The sequence below is a fragment of the Mastacembelus armatus genome, chromosome 6, assembly GCF_900324485.2.
Source record: "Mastacembelus armatus chromosome 6, fMasArm1.2, whole genome shotgun sequence".
Lineage (NCBI taxonomy): Eukaryota > Metazoa > Chordata > Actinopteri > Synbranchiformes > Mastacembelidae > Mastacembelus > Mastacembelus armatus.
Window position 1 is genome coordinate 1458035 of NC_046638.1, and position 20127 is coordinate 1478161.

The 20127-nt window shown below is 42.6% G+C and overlaps 1 protein-coding gene across 3 annotated transcripts in view; it reads left to right on the forward strand.

Annotated features, from left to right (window-relative positions):
* ptprz1a (protein tyrosine phosphatase receptor type Z1a) overlaps positions 1 to 20127 on the forward strand; it is a 56816-nt gene that overhangs the window by 14895 nt on the left and 21794 nt on the right. For all 3 annotated transcript variants that reach the window (XM_026311622.1, XM_026311623.1, XM_026311624.1), the window contains exons 2-10: positions 4623 to 4685; positions 11200 to 11379; positions 12903 to 13054; positions 13437 to 13532; positions 15009 to 15075; positions 15148 to 15305; positions 17413 to 17563; positions 18720 to 18904; positions 19234 to 19360. In XM_026311622.1, coding sequence (XP_026167407.1) covers positions 4623 to 4685; positions 11200 to 11379; positions 12903 to 13054; positions 13437 to 13532; positions 15009 to 15075; positions 15148 to 15305; positions 17413 to 17563; positions 18720 to 18904; positions 19234 to 19360 — 1179 coding nt within the window. The remainder of the gene's footprint in view (positions 1 to 4622; positions 4686 to 11199; positions 11380 to 12902; positions 13055 to 13436; positions 13533 to 15008; positions 15076 to 15147; positions 15306 to 17412; positions 17564 to 18719; positions 18905 to 19233; positions 19361 to 20127) is intronic.

Sequence of the window (20127 nt, forward strand, 5' to 3'; positions counted from 1 at the left end):
GTTGTTTTGTGCCTTTTAACTGAGCTCTCTGACTTTCTAAAAAGAAATAAGGCCAGAGCCTGACCGAGCTGACGGTTGGTTGATGGCCAACATCAAAGCTGTCTGTCGCCCTAGTCTTTGCCGTGTGTCCGGCACCATTGACCTCAAGTCTGGCTGTGCTGAATTGGCCAAAAAGCTGCCGCCGACCATACGTGCTAGTTGGCTGTCGGCTGTTCTGTGTCTTGTGTTCAAGTGGCCCTTTTTGGCCCGGATGAAGGCGACATTCAGCACAGCAACAGTCGGCCCTCATGCTAGTCCTTTGCTGTCTCGGCCCTGTAACGGTCACTTCGTATAAAGGCTTTGGCCACTGGGCTCAGTGGGTCTGTCTGGTAGCACCTGCATGTTGATCCACAGAGACGCTGACGTGGGTCAAGAAGAGTTTAGTCTGTTCTCTAACATTTTCCCCAAATAACTTTTTTCATTTTCTGGGATTAACAACAAATTCAAAGCTCTGAAGTTCTGTTAGAACTAGGAGATCTACCTGAGTTACCTCAGGAGTTAACTGTGGTTCTGATATCAGACCCCAGCAGTTTATTTATGTTTTTTTTTGCAGAAGCCTCAGTCGGCAGCTGCAGGGGTCGGTCTCCAGGCCTCTCTGAGTCAATCCAGGCCTCTCTGGGTCAATCCAGGCCTCTCTGGGTCAATCCAGGCCTCACTGGGTCAATTCTGTAGAAAAGCGTCTTGTCCAGCGTTCAGGTTGCTGCACACTGACTCTTAAAGCAGCGGTGATGGGATTGGACGAGAAAGATGAGCTCAGATTATAATCCTGATTTAGAAGTGTGTGTTACTGCATCTAACTGAACACACACACACACAGTCAAATGACTGTACATCTGTGAACAACACTGAGGACTCACACTCTGAATGAATGCCCTCACAGAAATGCTAAAACATACAACACATCCTGACATGAAGTCCAGGAGTGTCCCTGTTAACCGTACCGACTGAAACAGCCTTGACGGGTGTTTCATGTCACAGCTGCTGTTTACGCTTTCTGCTTTCCATTTCCACCTTAACAGAGACAGAGCTCCCAGCTTCCTGTCTGTCCTGACCCACCTGACTGCTCCGAGGTCACACGGGGAGAAACCGGAGGAGTTTTTAGCCATGCCAGCAGTGTGGATTATGGATGGTTAATCTGGGCTGGTCAGTGGGTTCACTACTGACTGAAGTATCGTGACAATTATTAGACCAAACAGTTCTGGGGAACCTCTGTAGGAACTACCTCACTGATGAACGGACCCGAGAGCTACAGACCTTAAGGGCGACTGCAGAGACACAACAGAAAGAAAAGAAATACGATGTCCCTTCGTCCTGATTGTCCCTTTAATTCTGCTTTCTGAAGGTCCAGCGGGGGCCGAACCACAGCTGGAATGTGTTGCAGTAAATCACATTCATTCTCTACTTATGGTCCTGAAGTGATTCATGGGAAAGTGTCAGGGAGGGAGTTTCTGCTTCATCAGAAAGTTTAGTTCCACTGTGGCGCTCTGTCAGTCTTTTATTCCCCAGAAACAAAAGGAGCCTTTTCCATCATGTTTCTACTTTGTCGTTAGATTTCAGGATTAAGGATTAAACTAAAAAGACTGGACCATCCTGTCAGTTTCCACTGGAGCAGAACAAGAAAAGGTTTATTCTCTGAGCAAACACTGAATCTACAAGAAGTTTGCAGATCCAGTTTGTTCCCCAGTTCTGGTCGAATCAGAACAAACTCGGCTGCTGCTGCTTTGCTGCTCATTCAGATGGACTCAGTGATTCTGTCTCCAGCTGAACCTCTTCTCATATGACGTTTGTAATATAATGGCGTGCATGTGTTGCATGCTGGGAGGTGTTGCAGCCCCCTATGAGATTAATACTGTACTGTCAATGCTATAGAATAGAAATATAGATGAAATATAGAAATCTACCTTTAACACATACGACACATAAACACAACAAAAATAGTTTTTCACCCGATTCAGGACACAAAAGTAATTGAGCGTGATCTTAATTCTGCTGATATGGATCCAGACTTTCAAACTGTGGTCTCCACCTTAGGGTTAGTCTGGTGGAGCTGCTCTCAGAGCTGCTGTCAGACTAATGGCTCATGTCTGGAAAACACCTGCTTCACACTGAGGGCAGGGTGCACCGCAGGCGACCTCCTCCCTCTGCAGACAGCCAAACATGTAATCCTGGATTAGACTGCTATCATCCAGAGCCCAGAGGGAATAAACACCACACAGCAGGACACCTCATCTCCTAATTTACTACAGACTAATACTCAACAGACCACAACCGGGTCGGGTCATGAAATTTAATTTCAAAAGGAGGCTGCAAACTCTCAGAGGGATTTCTGACAAACAGGATCTTAATTGTTGTTCAGGTCCTGGTTTTGTGATGATACAGGAGACGGTGTTGGTGGAGTTGAGGTCAGGGCCCAGTTAACCAAACTGGACCGTTTCTTTATGGATTCTAGTTTGAAGTACTTTATATACCGCTGGGTAGCTGACGTTAACTACCTTATGTACTTCTAATTTGAAGTACTTTATATACCGCTGGGTAGCTGACATTAACTACCTTATATACTTCTAATTTGAAGTACTTTATATACCGCTGGGTAGCTGACGTTAACTACCTTATATACTTCTAATTTGAAGTACTTTATATACCGCTGGGTAGCTGACGTTAACTACCTTATGTACTTCTAATTTGAAGTACTTTATATACCGCTGGGTAGCTGACATTAACTACCTTATGTACTTCTAATTTGAAGTACTTTATATACCGCTGGGTAGCTGACGTTAACTACCTTATATACTTCTAATTTGAAGTACTTTATATACCGCTGGGTAGCTGACATTAACTACCTTATGTACTTCTAATTTGAAGTACTTTATATACCGCCGGGTAGCTGACATTAACTACCTTATGTACTTCTAATTTGAAGTACTTTATATACCGCTGGGTAGCTGACGTTAACTACCTTATATACTTCTAATTTGAAGTACTTTATATACCGCTGGGTAGCTGACATTAACTACCTTATATACTTCTAATTTGAAGTACTTTATATACCGCCGGGTAGCTGACATTAACTACCTTATGTACTTCTAATTTGAAGTACTTTATATAAAATTTAAACTGAGCACAGGATGACGCTGTAGTGTGACCAGACCTTCAGACAGATTTGAAACATGGTGTGTTCCTCAGCTCTTAATTAAATATTTACTCACCATGATGCCCAGTTAACAACATGTTTGGAGACTCCGGAACATAATTCAGAAACCCTGTACTTGTAGTTGTGATCCAGAGTCCAGAGTCTAGAACTGACTGCTGTTATAAATGTTATTTCAAACACTTTCATGCTTGTTATTGTTATTGGGGACATGTGAACCGGTTTGGCCTTCAGTGTGATTGGCTGGCTTACAAAAAGCTTTTTAAAGGAACTCATCACAAACAGTGCTGTGCCATGAAGAGTCTGGACTGGTTTTGAACAGGGACCGTCTTTTCTTTTATGTTCTGTGGCAGTTTAAAACTAAAGATGCTCAGTATGATCTGATGCCAGAAGTAAACTGAGATGCAGTTTGTTGTCGGACCTAAATGTTTATGTGAAGCCTCTGGGAAAACATAATGAAATTCCTCACAATGGATTTCCAACATATTTCTTGGTTTAGTGACAGCTTGTAAACACGCACCTCATCACGACACTTTATTTCCTCCTCTTGTCATGTGACCTCTGCTCTTTGTCCCACAGTCGGGCCCTTGGTGCTCTGTTATGCTAATGAGGGGTTGTTCAGTAATGACGCCACTTCATTACTGTGACAGATGCTGGACAGCCGCTTGGGTTAATGATGTCCCCTCCTGACTGGGCCTCATTATGTACACGACTTAGAGCCAAGCTGGTCCCAGTTAGCCAGGAGGAAGGTGTACTGGGGCAAAAGGCAGAGAAACAGCCACGGTGTCAGTGAGTCTGGACTAAGTTCTCACCACAGGTTTGGTCGTGGAGCCGAGTAGGGATTTCTGGCACCTGCATCCAAGGTGCATGAGTTGGGAAAACTCCAGCAACACCCACGCCGACGCTCATGGACATATCGGCAGGGAATATTTTTTGACATTTGAACTTTTGAAACCCTTAGGCTGGTTGGTAAAAACAGCCAAGCTTCATTTTCTAGTTGTGTCTCTGCAGGTTTGGGCCTGTGGTGGTTTCCAGCTGCAGAATAGGTGGAAGTGTTGGTGATTGTGGATTTGTTTGGCAGCTGTTCAGTGCAAACTTAGCGGTGACTCTGGGCGAGGCAGCAGGTCATATAAAATCAAACCACCAAAAGACATTCCAACCATAAAACCCATTAACGTCCAACCAGCTAATGAATCTGTCAGCTCAGGAATTTAAAAAGACATTTGTCTCTCTGCTTTGTTTCTGTAAAACTTTTTATGACCTTACAGCTGTAATCTGTGGAGTTGACTCTAAGAAAAATGCTAGGAATAACTGAACTTGACTGTATCAGAAAATGGCTCTGCACAGGTGAAAATATGAAGTTGCAGTAGATTTTAAGGAATACAAAGACATAAATGTTCAAATAAACGAGCATCTTTCTTTTTCTGTCTTGCAGCTGGAGCATACGCATACAGGAATCAGCGCAAGTTCTCAGAAGACATCGACTGGTCGTACGCAGGTGAGCAGATTATAAATGACACATGACTCCAACTGTGCATATACGTCTAATTCTATCTGTGTAGCTCAGGACTCAACCACAACATTTAATGTAGTGTGTGTGCAGCAGCGTCGGACGATCCTACATCTGTTCATTGTGGTTTTGGTTATTTATGGACTGCAGATTTCGATGATTCTGGCCTCAGGTCTTCTGGTTTGCATGAAGTCCTGCAGAACTGCTGACACACGTTTTGAAGGCACTGGAGAATTTTCTGTTGCTGAATTTGGGAATATTGAGATATATATATATATATATACAGTGGGTACGGAAAGTATTCAGACCCCTTTAAATTTTTCACTCTTTGTGTCATTGCAGCCATTTGCCAAAATCAAAAAAGTTCATTTTATTTCTCATTAATGTACACTCAGCACCCCATCTTGACAGAAAAAAACAGAAATGTAGAAATTTTTGCAAATTTATTAAAAAAGAAAAACTGAAATATCACATGGTCATAAGTATTCAGACCCTTTGCAGTGACACTCATATTTAACTCACATGCTGTCCATTTCTTCTGATCCTCCTTGAGATGGTTCTGCTCCTTCATTGGAGTCCAGCTGTGTTTAATTAAACTGATTGGACTTGATTAGGAAAGGCTCACACCTGTCTATATAAGACCTTACAGCTCACAGTGCATGTCAGAGCAAATGAGAATCATGAGGTCGAAGGAACTGCCCAAGGAGCTCAGAGACAGAGTTGTGGCAAGGCACAGATCTGGCCAAGGTTACAAAAGAATTTCTGCAGCACTCAAGGTTCCTAAGAGCACAGTGGCCTCCATAATCCTCAAATGGAAAAAGTGTGGGACGACCAGAACTCTTCCTAGACCTGGCCGTCCAGCCAAACTGAGCAATTGTGGGAGAAGAGCCTTGGTGAGAGAGGTAAAGAAGAACCCAAAGATCACTGTGGCTGAGCTCCAGAGATGCAGGAGGGAGATGGGAGAAAGTTCCACAAAGTCAACTATCACTGCAGGCGCTTTATGGCAGAGTGGCCCGACGGAAGCCTCTCCTCAGTGCATGAAAGCCCGCATAGAGTTTGCCAAAAAACACATGAAGGACTCCCAGACTATGAGAAATAAGATTCTCTGGTCTGATGAGACCAAGATTGAACTTTTTGGCGTTAATTCTAAGCGGTATGTGTGGAGAAAACCAGGCACTGCTCATCACCTGCTCAATACAATCCCTACAGTGAAACATGGTGGTGGGAGCATCATGTTGTGGGGGTGTTTTTCAGCTGCAGGGACAGGACGACTGGTTGCAATTGAAGGAAAGATGAATGCGGCCAAGTACAGAGATATCCTGGAAGAAAACCTCTTCCAGAGTGCTCAGGACCTCAGACTGGGCCGAAGGTTCACCTTTCAACAGGACAATGACCCTAAGCACACAGCTAAAATAACAAAGGAGTGGCTTCGGAATAACTCTGTGACCGTTCTTGACTGGCCCAGCCAGAGCCCTGACCTAAACCCAATTGAGCATCTCTGGAGAGACCTGAAAATGGCTGTCCACCAACGTTCACCATCCAACCTGACAGAACTGGAGAGGATCTGCAAGGAAGAATGGCAGAGGATCCCCAAATCCAGGTGTGAAAAACTTGTTGCATCATTCCCAAGAAGACTCATGGCTGTACTAGCTCAAAAGGGTGCTTCTACTCAATACTGAGCACAGGGTCTGAATACTTATGACCATGTGATATTTCAGTTTTTCTTTTTTAATAAATTTGCAAAAATTTCTACATTTCTGTTTTTTTCTGTCAAGATGGGGTGCTGAGTGTACATTAATGAGAAATAAAATGAACTTTTTTGATTTTGGCAAATGGCTGCAATGACACAAAGAGTGAAAAATTTAAAGGGGTCTGAATACTTTCCGTACCCACTGTATATATATATATATATATATATATATATATATATTTTATGTGATTGAACTGAGTTATCGATGAGATTTGACCTTTAACCTGATTTATTTATCTATTTGTGGTTGTTCTATGCATCTATTCATAGTTTTGCATGTATTTCTGGTTGTTTTATATATTTATTATATATATTTTTGCATGTTTGTGGTTGTTTTGCATATATTTCTAATTTTCCATTTGTTTTGGTAGTTTTGCATTTTGTGTCATAATTAATGAAATGAACTTGAGTCTCAGTCAGAACAGCAGTTTATATTTGGAGACTGCTGCTCCTGCTCAAAACTCTGCCTCAACCCTTGAGCAACAGCCTGGACACTGTTGTTACTCGAGCTTCTTTAGAGCAGCTCAGACTCTGAGCTAAAAAGATTATATGGAAATGATCCTGTTGCATCACATGACTCAAGTGTTACTCCCTTTAATCTCACTTCAGGATTTGTATGTGTAAGAACAAAGTTATTTGATATTTAACTGGCTTGTTAAACTTTAGAGATCTGAGAGAAAAGGTCTGTAACAGGATTAACAAGAATAATGTTTATATCATGCTGCCATATATGGATCCTGGTTCTAACTTTATGATTAATTTAAGTGGAATTTGAAGGTAAATATTTAGGATTCAGGTGAATTTATGATCCTTTTAAGGGAAGCTTCATATTCACATATGTGTTCAGACAAATCATCCCAGAAATGTCTTAAAAGCCACTTTTATGGCCTTTTTAGCTGTTTTGTACTTTGATTTGTGTGTCTGTGTGTGTCTGTGTGTGTCTGTGTGTGTCTGTGTGTGTCTGTGTGTGTGTGTCCGTCCATTGACATGCTAATATCCGTCCTGACCCAGAAGTCTGTCTGACCTGGTTGGACTCTTTGTCCTGTAGATGAAGAAGCTCTGACAGCCAATCAGAGTGAGGACAGAGTGTCATGTGACCACTGGTGTACCTGCTGAAAAACACAATACTGTTTGAAACAACATGACACAGTGAAATAGCTGCACACACTTGAGTCTATAATACAAAGCAGTAGTGGAAAGTAACATTTACTGTATTTTAGTACAATTCAGAGGTATTTTTACTTCACCTGAGTATTTGCATGTTGTGCTACTTCATCCTTGAACTTTTATCCTTTCCAGTAATTGTACTTTTACTGCAGTAACATTTTGAATCCAGGACTTTTACTTGGAACAGATGGTTTTCACACTGCAGTATTTTTTTACTGTTACTGCAGTATTTGACAACTGTGACAAGTGTTGCTTTCATTTTTTTTTTTTTTTAACCCAGGTTTGTCTGTAAGACCTTTACAGCAACATCTGGATCAGTTACACATAAAAAATGCAACTTTTATAGTCACAAACAAGATGAAAAGAACATTCATTCATTCATTCATTCATTCATTCATTCATTCATCATCTATACCCGCTTATTCCTAATTAGGATCACATGAATGAACATAACACATGGTGGTGAACACACAGGAATCATTTTTAAAACAGGCAGGTCAGAGCCGATTACTGGTCTTTGAATAACGTATAGCTGCAGCTCTTATCTACGTTAAGATCCAGTTATTCCAGCTCTTTAATTTTCACATCCTGATGTACTCAGCTGGGTAGGAGGGAGTTTTAGAAGCAAATAATGATAATAATCATGATAATGGGGCCGGGGCACGCAGGTGGAGCTGCACCTTTACATGTTGCACAGAAGCTGCATGACAGGTTGTGTATTGTGTTGTAATTCTGGGTTTTCCACGTTACGTTCAGCTGACACATGCTTTTGTCCAGAGCAGCTTGTGATAAATGAAGCCGGATATTATAGAAAGTCAGGACTGAGTCCATTTTAAATAAGTGGCTAAAAGCATGTTGTTCATTTTTATCCTTCACATCTGCAGCAAATCACCAGAGAACTTTTGTCTTTTAGTTTGGAGAAATAAAACATCTCAGCTGCCATTGAAAACTTAATTTATGCAAATGAAAAGGTCAACAAGAACCATAGAACATCTGATCTGACAGTAGTTAAGGTTTGGTTAGGATTAAACACTGGTTAAGGTTAGGGAAAGAGTGTGGTTTAATTAATTAAAATAGGCAAGTAAGGTAAAAAAAAAAAAGAACATCTTGCTTTTGGTTAAGATTTTTATTTCCTTCACTTAATGTAGAAACCAAGAAAATCACCGGCTACTTCCTGTAAAGGACCTTCATTGCCTCAGTTCCAGTAAAAAGCACTTTGGTTACAGAACATTTACGATGGTGGTTAAAAGAAACCAGAGTTCACTGTGAGGCAGCAGCTTCTCGTCCGTGTCTTATCTCCGTTTCAGAAACAGAGTGTGCAGAGAGCAACTCTAACCAGATGTGGACAAATCCACATGTAGTCTGCACTCAGCAGCCGGATATACGAGCAGAACATGCAGTGGTTCTGGTTGTACCTCACATGCTGCTCAGATCGTTTTTGCAACATAGAGCCTGAGGCTGTAGATCTGTTTGACATGAACATGAGCTGCTGCATGACATCTGTGTGCTTCACTTTTCAGGTGCAGCTGATGGATGAATGGACAAACTCTTTGAGGGATAATCTGTTTCTTGCTGTAACATTTTCCATACTGTGTTTATGTCATTCATCATGTCGGGCTGGTCTTTGTGTTTGAAAGTAAAGGGAAACCTGATGCTGAGCCCTTCCTCTGAGCAGCAGTTAAGGAGCTGCAGCTTTTGTCTTAGAAAAGTCTCCCTGAAGGTCGAACAGTCTCGGCTCTGACCTTAATGAAGCTCGGAGTGAAAAGAGTGAGCTGATGTTGTGAGAGCAGCAGAACAGCTGCAGGTCATGACCTCACTGGCTCATTAGCTTGTTAGTGCTATCAGGGCAACTCACTGAATCTGAATCAGTTTGTCCGACTAATGAAGAGACAACAAAGTATTATCAGGGTTATTTATTATCTACATGTGATGTACACTCAGTGGCCACTTTATTAGGTACAACAGTTCTGACAGAAAGTAGAACTTTACACAGGTTTTCAGTACAGAATGATTTCCTAACCTGAACCAGGAGAGGTTACTGCAGGCAGTGTACGTCTTGGTGACGTGTTTCCTGTGTAAGTGAACCCACTTCCTGTTGTTATCATGTTGTGTGTGTTTCTACACAGCTCCTTAACGGATTAGCTCCAGTCTAACTCACCTAAAATCCATCTAGATTCTCTGTACAGCAGTTCATATATCGTATATCATATCATATATGTCCCCTGTACTAGTCAAGTACCGTCTTTTTCTGTCCGGTTCTTCTTGCTCTTTCCGGACTCGCGACCCTCCGTTTGTTAGCTCAGGTAGCTGCTAGCATGGCCTCTCCCTGTGTCTCCTGCTGGATGTGCCACATGTTTAGTTTTTCCTCTGCCTCCTTTAGTCACAATAAGACCTGGAATAAGTGGAGGCTTCTGGCGGCTTTGGAGGCGAGGATCACTGAACTGGAAGCTCCGCACCTTCGAGTAAAAGCCCGATAGCCTAGCCCCGTTAGCGGTTAGCCTGTTAGTGGTTAGCGGTTAGCCCCGTTAGCGGTTAGCCTGTTAGTGGTTAGCCTGTAAGCGGTTAGCCTGTTAGTGGTTAGCCTGTAAGCGGTTAGCCTGTTAGTGGTTAGCGGTTAGCCTGTTAGCTGTCCGACGGAAACATCCTGCAGAGCAGAAGCCCACGGCTCATCCCCTGCCTGTTCACGTTCCTGCCCGGTGTGTAACTTTGCTAAAACAATCTTGGACTGTGTAATTTTCTCTGGGCTCCTCCACAATCTGACCAGCCATGACATGTTGTTCCGTGGCTGGCTGTCCAGGTGCTGGACACCACAGAGAAACTCTTTCGTCTAAATCTCTGTTAGTAAATGATTTGATGACTGATCATCAAATTGACTTATTCACTGAAACCTGGCTGCAGCAGGATGAATATGAATCAACCCCCCTCAGTCATAAAAACTATCACGTTCCTTGAAGCACAGGTCGATCAATCTTCCACTCAAACTTATTAAACTCTCCACCTGTCCCAACTCACTGATTGACAACATTTAATAGTTCTTCCCCAAAATCCTGTTTTGTCAGATCATTCTTTAATAACTTTTGAATTTAAGATGATGGATCATGCAGCATTTGGAAGAAAATTCCACTACAGCAGATGTTTATCTGACTACGCTGTTAATAATGATAAGAAAATGATTCCATCTTTATTTCCATCTATGCCAAGTATGAACACAGTGGAGGGCAGCTGCCTCAGTCCCACAACTTACCAAACTGATCATGTTGACAGTGCTGTGAAACGCTTGATACTGTGGCCCCTCTGAAAAAGAAGTTGGTGAATCAGAGGAGATTAGCCCCATGGTACAGTTCACGCATCCAGGCATCACAAAGGCATCTACAGCCTATTACATCTGTATTCTGTAAGTGCTGTTGTTATGGTGCATTCAAGAGCTTTTTGGACATGCCAATATGTCAGACTTAAGTCTGCTGAGAAAAGAGTAATATCTGATTTTCTGTTCATTAGTTTTCTGGGTAGGATTTTCTTATTCCAGGAGCTACCTCGGTCCTCTGGATGCTATGCTGATGCTTCTTGTTCCCCTCTGTCTTCCAGGAACATTAAACCAAAACAACTGGGCCAAGAAGTTTCCTTCCTGCAGCAACGCCAAGCAGTCTCCCATCAACATCAAGGAGGACTTGGCCCAGGTGAAGCTGCAGTACCAGAAGCTGAGGTTCGAAGGCTGGGACAGTCTGACAAAGGACAGGACAGCCATCAAGAACGATGGCAAGACTGGTGAGAACTTGCTAGACCGATTCAGCCATAGGCATGTTGTCCATCAGCTACTGCCTAGGCCTCGGTCCAAGACTATCAGTAGACCAGAAGCAAGTTCACGTATTGGTTATCTGCAGTTATTGTAATAAGAAAAATCATAAAAATCCTTCCTGTTGCCACCAAACTAAACTACTAAAACCAAAGATATGGAGGTTATCTACTGTCACTCCTGAGACTTGTTGAGTAAAAGATATTAATCCTGGCTTCTGTCTATCAATCTATAACCTTCTCTTTTCTTCTTTTTCTCCTCCCTTCTTCCTCCCTCTCAGCAAAAAGTAAAAGGTTCAACCTCCTGTTTTCCTGACGGTTCTCTCCCAGTTACACACTTACTGACACACAAAGGTGTCCTATTGTGAAGGATACAGTTACCTGTCTCGGATTTGACAGGGTCGAGAGCCTTTTATAGATTTCTCTTTCTCTAAGTGGTGTGAAACACTATAACCTCCACTCTGCCTTCAAGGTAACTGTTAAGTGAAATTGTAGACAAGAGGGATCCCGCCCCGCTTTTTGAAAAGCTCCAAACAGACGAGTCCAACGCTTCTTAGCAACAGCACTCAGCGAAATAAGAAGTACTCTGCTGCACCAAAGGCTTTTATTAATGGAGATGTTTGGTGGGCAATCTGAGCGTGGTTCAGGCTGACAGGAAAACAAACGGGCCCAGTGTAAGTTCAAGGCACAGACTGCCGCAAACACGACCACAAATGGAAGATCTCAGTTCCAGAAAAAAAAAAAAAAAAAGAGGTGATAGATGGGCCACGCAGATCGGTTCGTGCCTTTTTATACGACGCAAACTTTTCAACACAAATGAATCAGCGACAAGATGAGTCAATATTTACCCTCCCACAAGGGGAAATTAGATGTCAGATGAGGTTAAAAGAAAGCACGATAAGAGCCATCACAGACAACAAAGAGGACATGAGTGAGGCTAACCACACACAGATCAAAGTTTAATAAAAGAATAAAAACCTACCAGTAACAAACGGTCCTTCAGGTCTGCAGGTCTGGAAACACTGAATTTCATCAGTGCATTCACATGTATAAAGGTACTATCTTCTCAAAACAATAGTCATGGTCATGGCCATTTGATTTTGAAACTGATGGGCTGGGATGTACAGTGGAGCACAGAAGATGAAAGGACTGTGTGATGCTCCACCTTTTCAAGACATCAAAGAAGGTTTCGATCCTGGAGGGGACTTTTTGTCAGGTCCAACAAAGACAAACCTGAGGAACATGTCCCTGTTGATTCTCTCATTGTATGATGATCCAAAGAAGGTGTTGATGGACAATCATGTGGTGTACAAGCTCATCGAGCTCATGGTTTGATCTAGTGTCAATTTATAATCAGTTATTTTCAGGGAGAGGTTTGTCTGTGTTGAGTTCGAGGCCTCAGAGCTGTAAAAGCAGAAGACAGTTTGTTGTGTAACGTTTTCTTTATAGATGATGAGTGTCGTGCATCCGCTCATGTCTGTGTTTTCTGCTTTCAGTGGCGGTGGATGTGCACGGGGAGTTTTATGTCAGCGGAGGGGGTCTCAGGTCAAAATTCAGAGTCGGACGTATCACCTTCCACTGGGGGCGCTGCAACGCCTCGTCAGACGGCTCCGAACACGGTCTAGATGGAGTCAGATACCCTCTGGAGGTGAATAGAATATGTGGTAGAGGAAGTATTCAGATCCTTTATGTAAGCAAAAGTACTAATACCCAACTGTAAGAATACTGCAAGTAAATATAAAACATATTAATGTAAGGGATAGTCAACAGAAAATTGGAATATCTACCAACTGACTGATGGTTTCAGCTGTCCCTGTATGTTTAGGTAGTTTAATCTTTAACTTAGGTTACAGTCTAACTTTCTGTGAGCAGATCATGTGTTTGTAAAGCTGTTAAATAATTGTCGAGGATTAAAAAATAAAACCTATTTCTGTGTATGTCAGTGCAGTACAAGTATAAGGTTGTGCAAATAAGAAATGTGACTGTGCTGGTGTTTGTGTAGTTTGACATCTTTCCATTTCCTCCCTCAGATGCAGATCTACTGTTATGAAGCCCATCGCTTCGACTCCGTAGACGAAGCCGTTAAGGCGGGAGGCAGGATCGCCGCGCTCGCCGTGCTGTTTGAGGTGTGAGATGACGTGCACGCTCTTTACGAGGCAGGCGGTCGTGTACCCCGATCACACTGAGGTTACAGACAGTGAAGTGGGCGTTTAAATAAAATAAACCAAAGCTAACCAACAGTGTTCAACTCCTAAACTGACCCAGACTCTTTCAGCTGCCATGCTTTAGTAGCTAAAGTCAATCATTAGCTAAAAACAACCAAAATATTTGAATCACTGAACAACTTTTATTAACAGCTACAAACTGAGACACGGTCTCTGCTTTAGCTGTTTATTTTAGCTGGTAGCTAACATGCTAGTTTCAAAGTGTTGTTTTCACTAAATGTCCAAATAGCATGGAATGTATTTTAGATTTAACTTCAATAAAGTGGCCTGCTTCTTTTTTTATTAGTTTTTTCTAAGCGTTTTTGGTATGAGGGGGCAGTCGGGATCAGGGGTCATGCTGCTAACTGTCGTTAGCTCTGTGCTAACAGTTTGACTGTATCTGAGTATTATGGAACAGTATTATTGGAGGGTGACAGGTCTCTTGGCTTTTTCACAACACAGACACTAGTTTAAGATGAGCTTTCAAAGTTTTCTTAAATCCCAAAAGTTCGCAGAATGACCTTATTCATGTCGATTTCTGTGGAGTCAAAGTCTTGCAGTATTTTGCTGTAGTACCACCCCAGTGAGAACGCTGTGTTTGGACGGTTTGATTCATAGCTTTGGCTCAGGATCATTGCAGAGTCTGGTCTGTTTTCATTGGCAGGGCTGGGGTTGTACCAAGCGTTCTGCATACTTTTCTGTCTCTTCCTGCGCTCTGCTTTGTGAGTCGCGTCGCCTGCGGCCACGTTGGCGTGTTCGAACCGACCGAGGCCATGTTGGAGCGAAACTCAGAAAAAACATTTGATGTGAAGCTGCAGGCTGTGTCTGTTGTTTTGGACTTCAGGTTGGGTGGAGAGCAGGGTGGGAAAACTACCAACCAACACAAAAAAGAAAAATGTTTTTCTGCTCTGCCAGTGCCTTGGCAGGTACCTGGGCTGGGGTTTGGGCTTTTTAATTCTCCAAAATTCATGTTGAGAGGTGTCTGGTGGCTTTGTTGTGTAACCCACGAGTCCTGGGTTTAAATCTGGCCTGAGGGTTTTATTTTATGTCATTCCCCTCCTTTTCATTTTCTTCTTTCTGTCTCGGTTGTGAAATACATGTAGTGCCAACCCTTCAAGCTGTCTCAAAAACAGCAAAACAGTTTTACTGCTCTTCTGCTTCTATTTAACCAAACTCATCCACATATTACAGTTCTGATGCTTTCAGCCTGGGCGTGGCATACAGAGCTCTGATGGAGTCCTGAAATCACCTGTGGTCACAATGATTAGGTGATCACCAACAGCCAAGTCTGTTTAAAGATAAAAAGTTCTAACCTGATGTTCAACCTCTTTAGATCCTCCAGGCATCTAAATATTAACAATTGATATATATCAATAGAAAAACTGATTGTCTTCACAGACGAGCATTGAAGACAATGTCAACTACGCTGCCATCATAGACGGCATCTCCAGCGTGAGCAGATACGGTACGTCACTTTCTTCTTCCGTCTTCTCTTCCTTCTGTTGACTTTATTCAACTCGCTTCATCTTCTGTTCAGGGAAGAGTGCAGAGATTTCGCCCTTCACCCTGCGAGGTCTCCTGCCAAACTCCACCGAGAAGTACTTCATCTACAACGGTTCTCTGACCACGCCACCCTGCAGCGAGACCGTGGAATGGATCATCTTCAAATCCACGGTGGCCATCTCTGACGAACAGGTAAGAAATACTGTGCCAGGATGTTAAGGCCAAGGCAGTCATCAAATTCGTACGTAAGATATAGAAATATACTGTGATAGAATGAAATTTAAGGCATCAGCCCTGTTCCCTCAAACTTACATCCAACCCACCTAAGGCAAAAGAACATGTGCTAAAGCAGAACACAGGTTAATGTTATTAAAAGGGATAAAAAGCCAAATATGTAATTATACAAAGGGATCATAAAGGCTTGAAGCAGTCAGAGGTTCAAAACAATCTCTTCTTCATGTGATTTCACTGAACAGGCAGGTTTTCAGGTCAAAGTTCATTTACTTGCACCTGCATCATCACATGACAATAAAACAGTTTGAGCAAAAAACAAAAAGACTTTTTTTGCTAAGAGTGGAAACGTCTGTCAGATAATTTTTACAAAGCGAAACTAAAGGCTGCCTGAGAGGAGGAAAGTGTTCGCCAGGACGGAGGCCAGGAGTCAACCTTGGAGTTTTGTTCAAGATGAAAAGACACAAAGTGACACAATTACAGAAATGTGCGTAAACGAGCTTTTAGAAATGTGTTCAAGATGTTGAAAGGAGGAATTATCATACCAGAGCTCAGGAAACACAAGTGATGGGTGAGGCCGACAGCAGGCTGTCTGTGTGTGTGTGTGTGTGTGTGTGTGTGTGTGTGTGTGTGTGTGTGTGTGTGTGTGTGTGTGTGTGTGTGTGTGTGTGTGTGTGTGTGTGTGTGTGTGTGTGTGTGTGTGAGAGAGACTGCCCTCAGGCTGAGTTTGATTGACAGCCGTACTGACACCGTCATCACATTAGGCAAACAAAAGCTCTTTATGGTATTTAATCTGAAACACACGAGACAATGTGATTTTCAGCATCGACTGGTCTTTGAATGAATTCATGCCACTGAATCATCTTTGTATGCAACCACACCGTGTCCTCAACGAAACAATAGATCAGATGATGTTCAAAGTTGACAGAGCTAGAAGTTAAGGTGCACATGGACGTATTGAAATCTTTGTTGTGACCTAATCACCAGGAATAGCCTTAAATCCTGACAAATATCTGATAAATAATCTGTCAAAGATGAAGAATTAGCTCTCAGAATTGACAAGATCGGTGCAACTTTAGCTTATTTACTTTTCTCTTGAACCTTGTGGCTGTTCTAGGTCTTCCAGGTTTTCCAGGTCTTTCCAAACCTCGGTGACGTGCCTCAGCCCGTCTGCATTCCAGCTCAGTTCAGGCTGCTAATGGTTTAAAATCACAACTTTAACATCAGCAAATGGCTTTAATGGGCCCTGCAGCTCAGATCTGTGTCAGATGATGCACCTCAGTTAAAGGACTAGTCCAATATGGTTTATGGCTCCTCCTTGGACACACTGTACAGAGACCTGCTGCTGTGTGTCCTGGATGTGTTATACTTTGTTTTGGTGCAGTAGAAAACAGATTAGGTGCCTCTGCAGTGACGTGGATGTCTTCATTAAGCACTTTGTATATTTTCACATTTCTGTTTAGTTAATGTCACATGTCATTATCTGCAGTTAAACATGGACAATATTTCTTCAATCTGACTGAAATCATTCCACCTTAACTGTTCACATGGAGCTGATCTATAACAGAATAAACTTCCTGACATGTGCAAAGTGGCTCCACCTGCTGTGAGGTGTTAATAAACAGGAAATACAACAGAAGAAGAAGAATTTAGTCTGACTGGGTTGATGGTTCTGTGGATTCAGGCTTCGTTAATCAACTGGTTGTTTGGAGCCTTTGACCATCAACAATCCTTAAATCTTTGAAAGGCTCCAACAAAAACGTCGTATCAGCCACAGAGCAGTTTGGTTTTGGTGCCTCCATGTTTCTGTCCCCCCCAGAAACACGTCCCATCACCTAATGTTCCCCCCACGTGGGTCAGACATGAGCAGAAAGAACCTGTTTATTCGAACAAGACAGAAATGATGGGATCAAGTGTTTCATGGCCAATATTTTCCTATTGATCGGAGTATTAAAGGTCTCGTAGTTTGTTGTGGCTCCTGGGTCCTTCAGTCTGCTCCTCAGGGTGAATGCAGGAACTGATGGTGCTGATGTTGGTTATCATGTTGTTGTTTGCTGCTGTGTTGCAGCTGGAGATGTTCTGCGAGGTGATGACGATGCAGCAGGCCGGCTACGTGATGTTGAGCGACTACCTGCAGAACAACTACCGGGAGCAGCAGCAGCAGTTCATGGGTCAGGTGTTCGCCTCCTACACTGGCACCGAGGAAGTCCAGAACCCAGGTCAGCATCCAGAATCCTCCCACTGTTCTGCCTCTGCACATCCCAAATAAACAGTAACCTGCAGTGCTTTTACTTAAAGTCTTAATGTTTCTTAAACCTCAGGTGAAATCCTTTTAGTATTCCAAAGAATAACAGGTTTATTTAGCACCAGAGCTAATTAAAGTGTAAATGAAGCAGAGACAAGTGGATCACAGACGATGGAAACAACTGACAGAGGGATTAGCAGAAAACCAGCGACCTAAATTAAACTGCAGCAGATGAGTCGACTGGGTTAACCATTGATTTCTACGCTGCTCGCTGGTTGAACATGATAATCAGCTATGAAGTGGTATTGATCTGTTTCTCTGGGCTTTATTAATGTTTTTATTTGTTGTCTGACCACATAAAAGCCTGAGTTGTGTTTGACCATCATCATCAAACATGTAAAGACAAAAAAAAAAAAGACACGGACATGTTTTTCAAGAACTCGGGGTGGGATGAAGTTTGTTGAGATGGAGGAAGGAGATTTTGCAGATCAGAGGATTTGATGCAGGTGAAGAAAGGTTTGGTTTTTAAGCTGGAGTGGATCCTAATGTAGATGTTGAAGAACTTCTAACAGAATTTCAGCACGTACTGGAGCATTTCTGTCAGAGATTGACCTGGTGGTGAAACTGTAAAAATTACCCATCAGTACTGGCATCTGCTGCCCTCTGCTGGACAACCACACACATCAGCCTCCTCTGGTAAAACCAGTCAGATGAATGTCTGCACCTCAGACACAGTGTGTTGGTTTCACTTTGACCCCTGAAGGAGGATGAAGGTCAGAGGTTTAGTTCAGTGTTTGGAACGATGGAGTCTCTTTCTGACTGTTGTCATCGACGCTCAGACCATTTCTGTTCTGTGTTAATCCCGGAGGTTCTGTCACCTCTAATCTCAGTCATTGTTCTGGTGCAGGAGATGACTCTCAGAACCATAAAGGAGCAGCTCTTGTGTACACATGAAATAATAATTAGGATTAATACGGTGAAGGGACATGGATGCACAAGTACTCATACCCTTCATTTAGAATGAAGTACCACAGTAAATCCACCTTGAAGTAGTATCAGCAAAATTCAAAGTAAAAGTACTTGTTCAGCAGTGAAAACTTGTGTTTGTTCCCGTCTGTGTGTTCCTTCAGTGTGCAGTTCGGAGCCAGAAAACATCCAGGCGTTCCCACAAAACCTCAGCAGCCTGCTGGTGACGTGGGAGCGTCCACGGGCGGTTTACGACGCCAACATTGAGAAATACTCCGTCAGCTACCGCCTGGCCAGTGTGGAGAACTCTGCCCCCTCTGTATACCTGACTGACGGAGACCAGGACGTGGTGAGAGTCCACGATTTATACCAATAACAGGTTCCATCAGTCTTCCACCTCCATCCAGCCTGAACCAGCTGCTCTGAAAATCTAAACACGTCAAACCCACTGGATAAAGAGCAGAGATGGGCAAACCTTTACTCCAATTTAAAAAAGAACATAAACAATTCAGTTTTGAATCCATCTGCATCTTATAAATATCAACGTGATCACTGATTAAAGTCTTTATTTATGCTGTTTCTAAAAAAGATGAAATGTTTGACAGGTTATCCATCTGCATTTATTAATCAAAAGAAGAAAACCAGAAAACTGATGGTCCGTCCTTCTCTCTCCACCAGGGGGCGCTACTCGATGACCTGTCAGCCAACACCAGCTATGTGGTCCAGGTGGTGGCGGTCTGCACCAACGGTCTGTACGGACGTGAGAGTGACCAGCTGACCCTGGTTATGCCCGTCGATGACCCCGGTAAGAGCGACCGAGCCCGAGAACAAGCTTAGAGTTTGGCAGACAAACCGATTCTAGTGAAGTAAAAATGTGAAAACTTGTTTTATAGAACCAATAAAAATAAAAATGAAAGAGTGAAGGGAGACTAGGTGAAATGATTTCATAAAAACAAAACATCAAAGTGAGCTGGTGTAGTATAATTTAACTTTGACATGATAAATCACATGATAGTTAAAAGTCTGGTGTCCCTTGTTTTCCATGTAATGTTTTTAGCCTAGCTTAGCATAAAGACTGGAAGTAAAGGGAAACTGCTAGCATTGGTAAAATAATAAATAAAGTAAAAACTAAATCTTGTGTAAATGATCTGGGAGCAGTTTCTCTGTATAAACTTAGAGGAGAGAACTGACGTAAACTCACCTCTTGTGTTTCTTCATCAATGTTTCTTCTCCAGTCTCTTATTTTAGAAACATCTCCATCCTCCCACTCTTCCTGTCTGTGACCCCTCCATGATAGATCTGTATTTTTTATCTCTACACCTTCTCACCCTTCACTCTGGGCTTTACATTTTCTGTTTTGTCAGGATTTAGTCACAATCACACGCTGCTGTTGTTTGACTCGTGTTTCTTCTTGTACTCTTCTTGTATTTTTCTGTATTTCTGAGATGAAGCTTTTGTTCTTCCATGTCACATTAAAAGTTCGCCATCTTTGTTTTCGTGGTCACAATGTGGCGTCACTTCCTTCTGCCTCTCACAGGAAGACAAATGTTTGCATGTGTGCCGCAGCGTTTT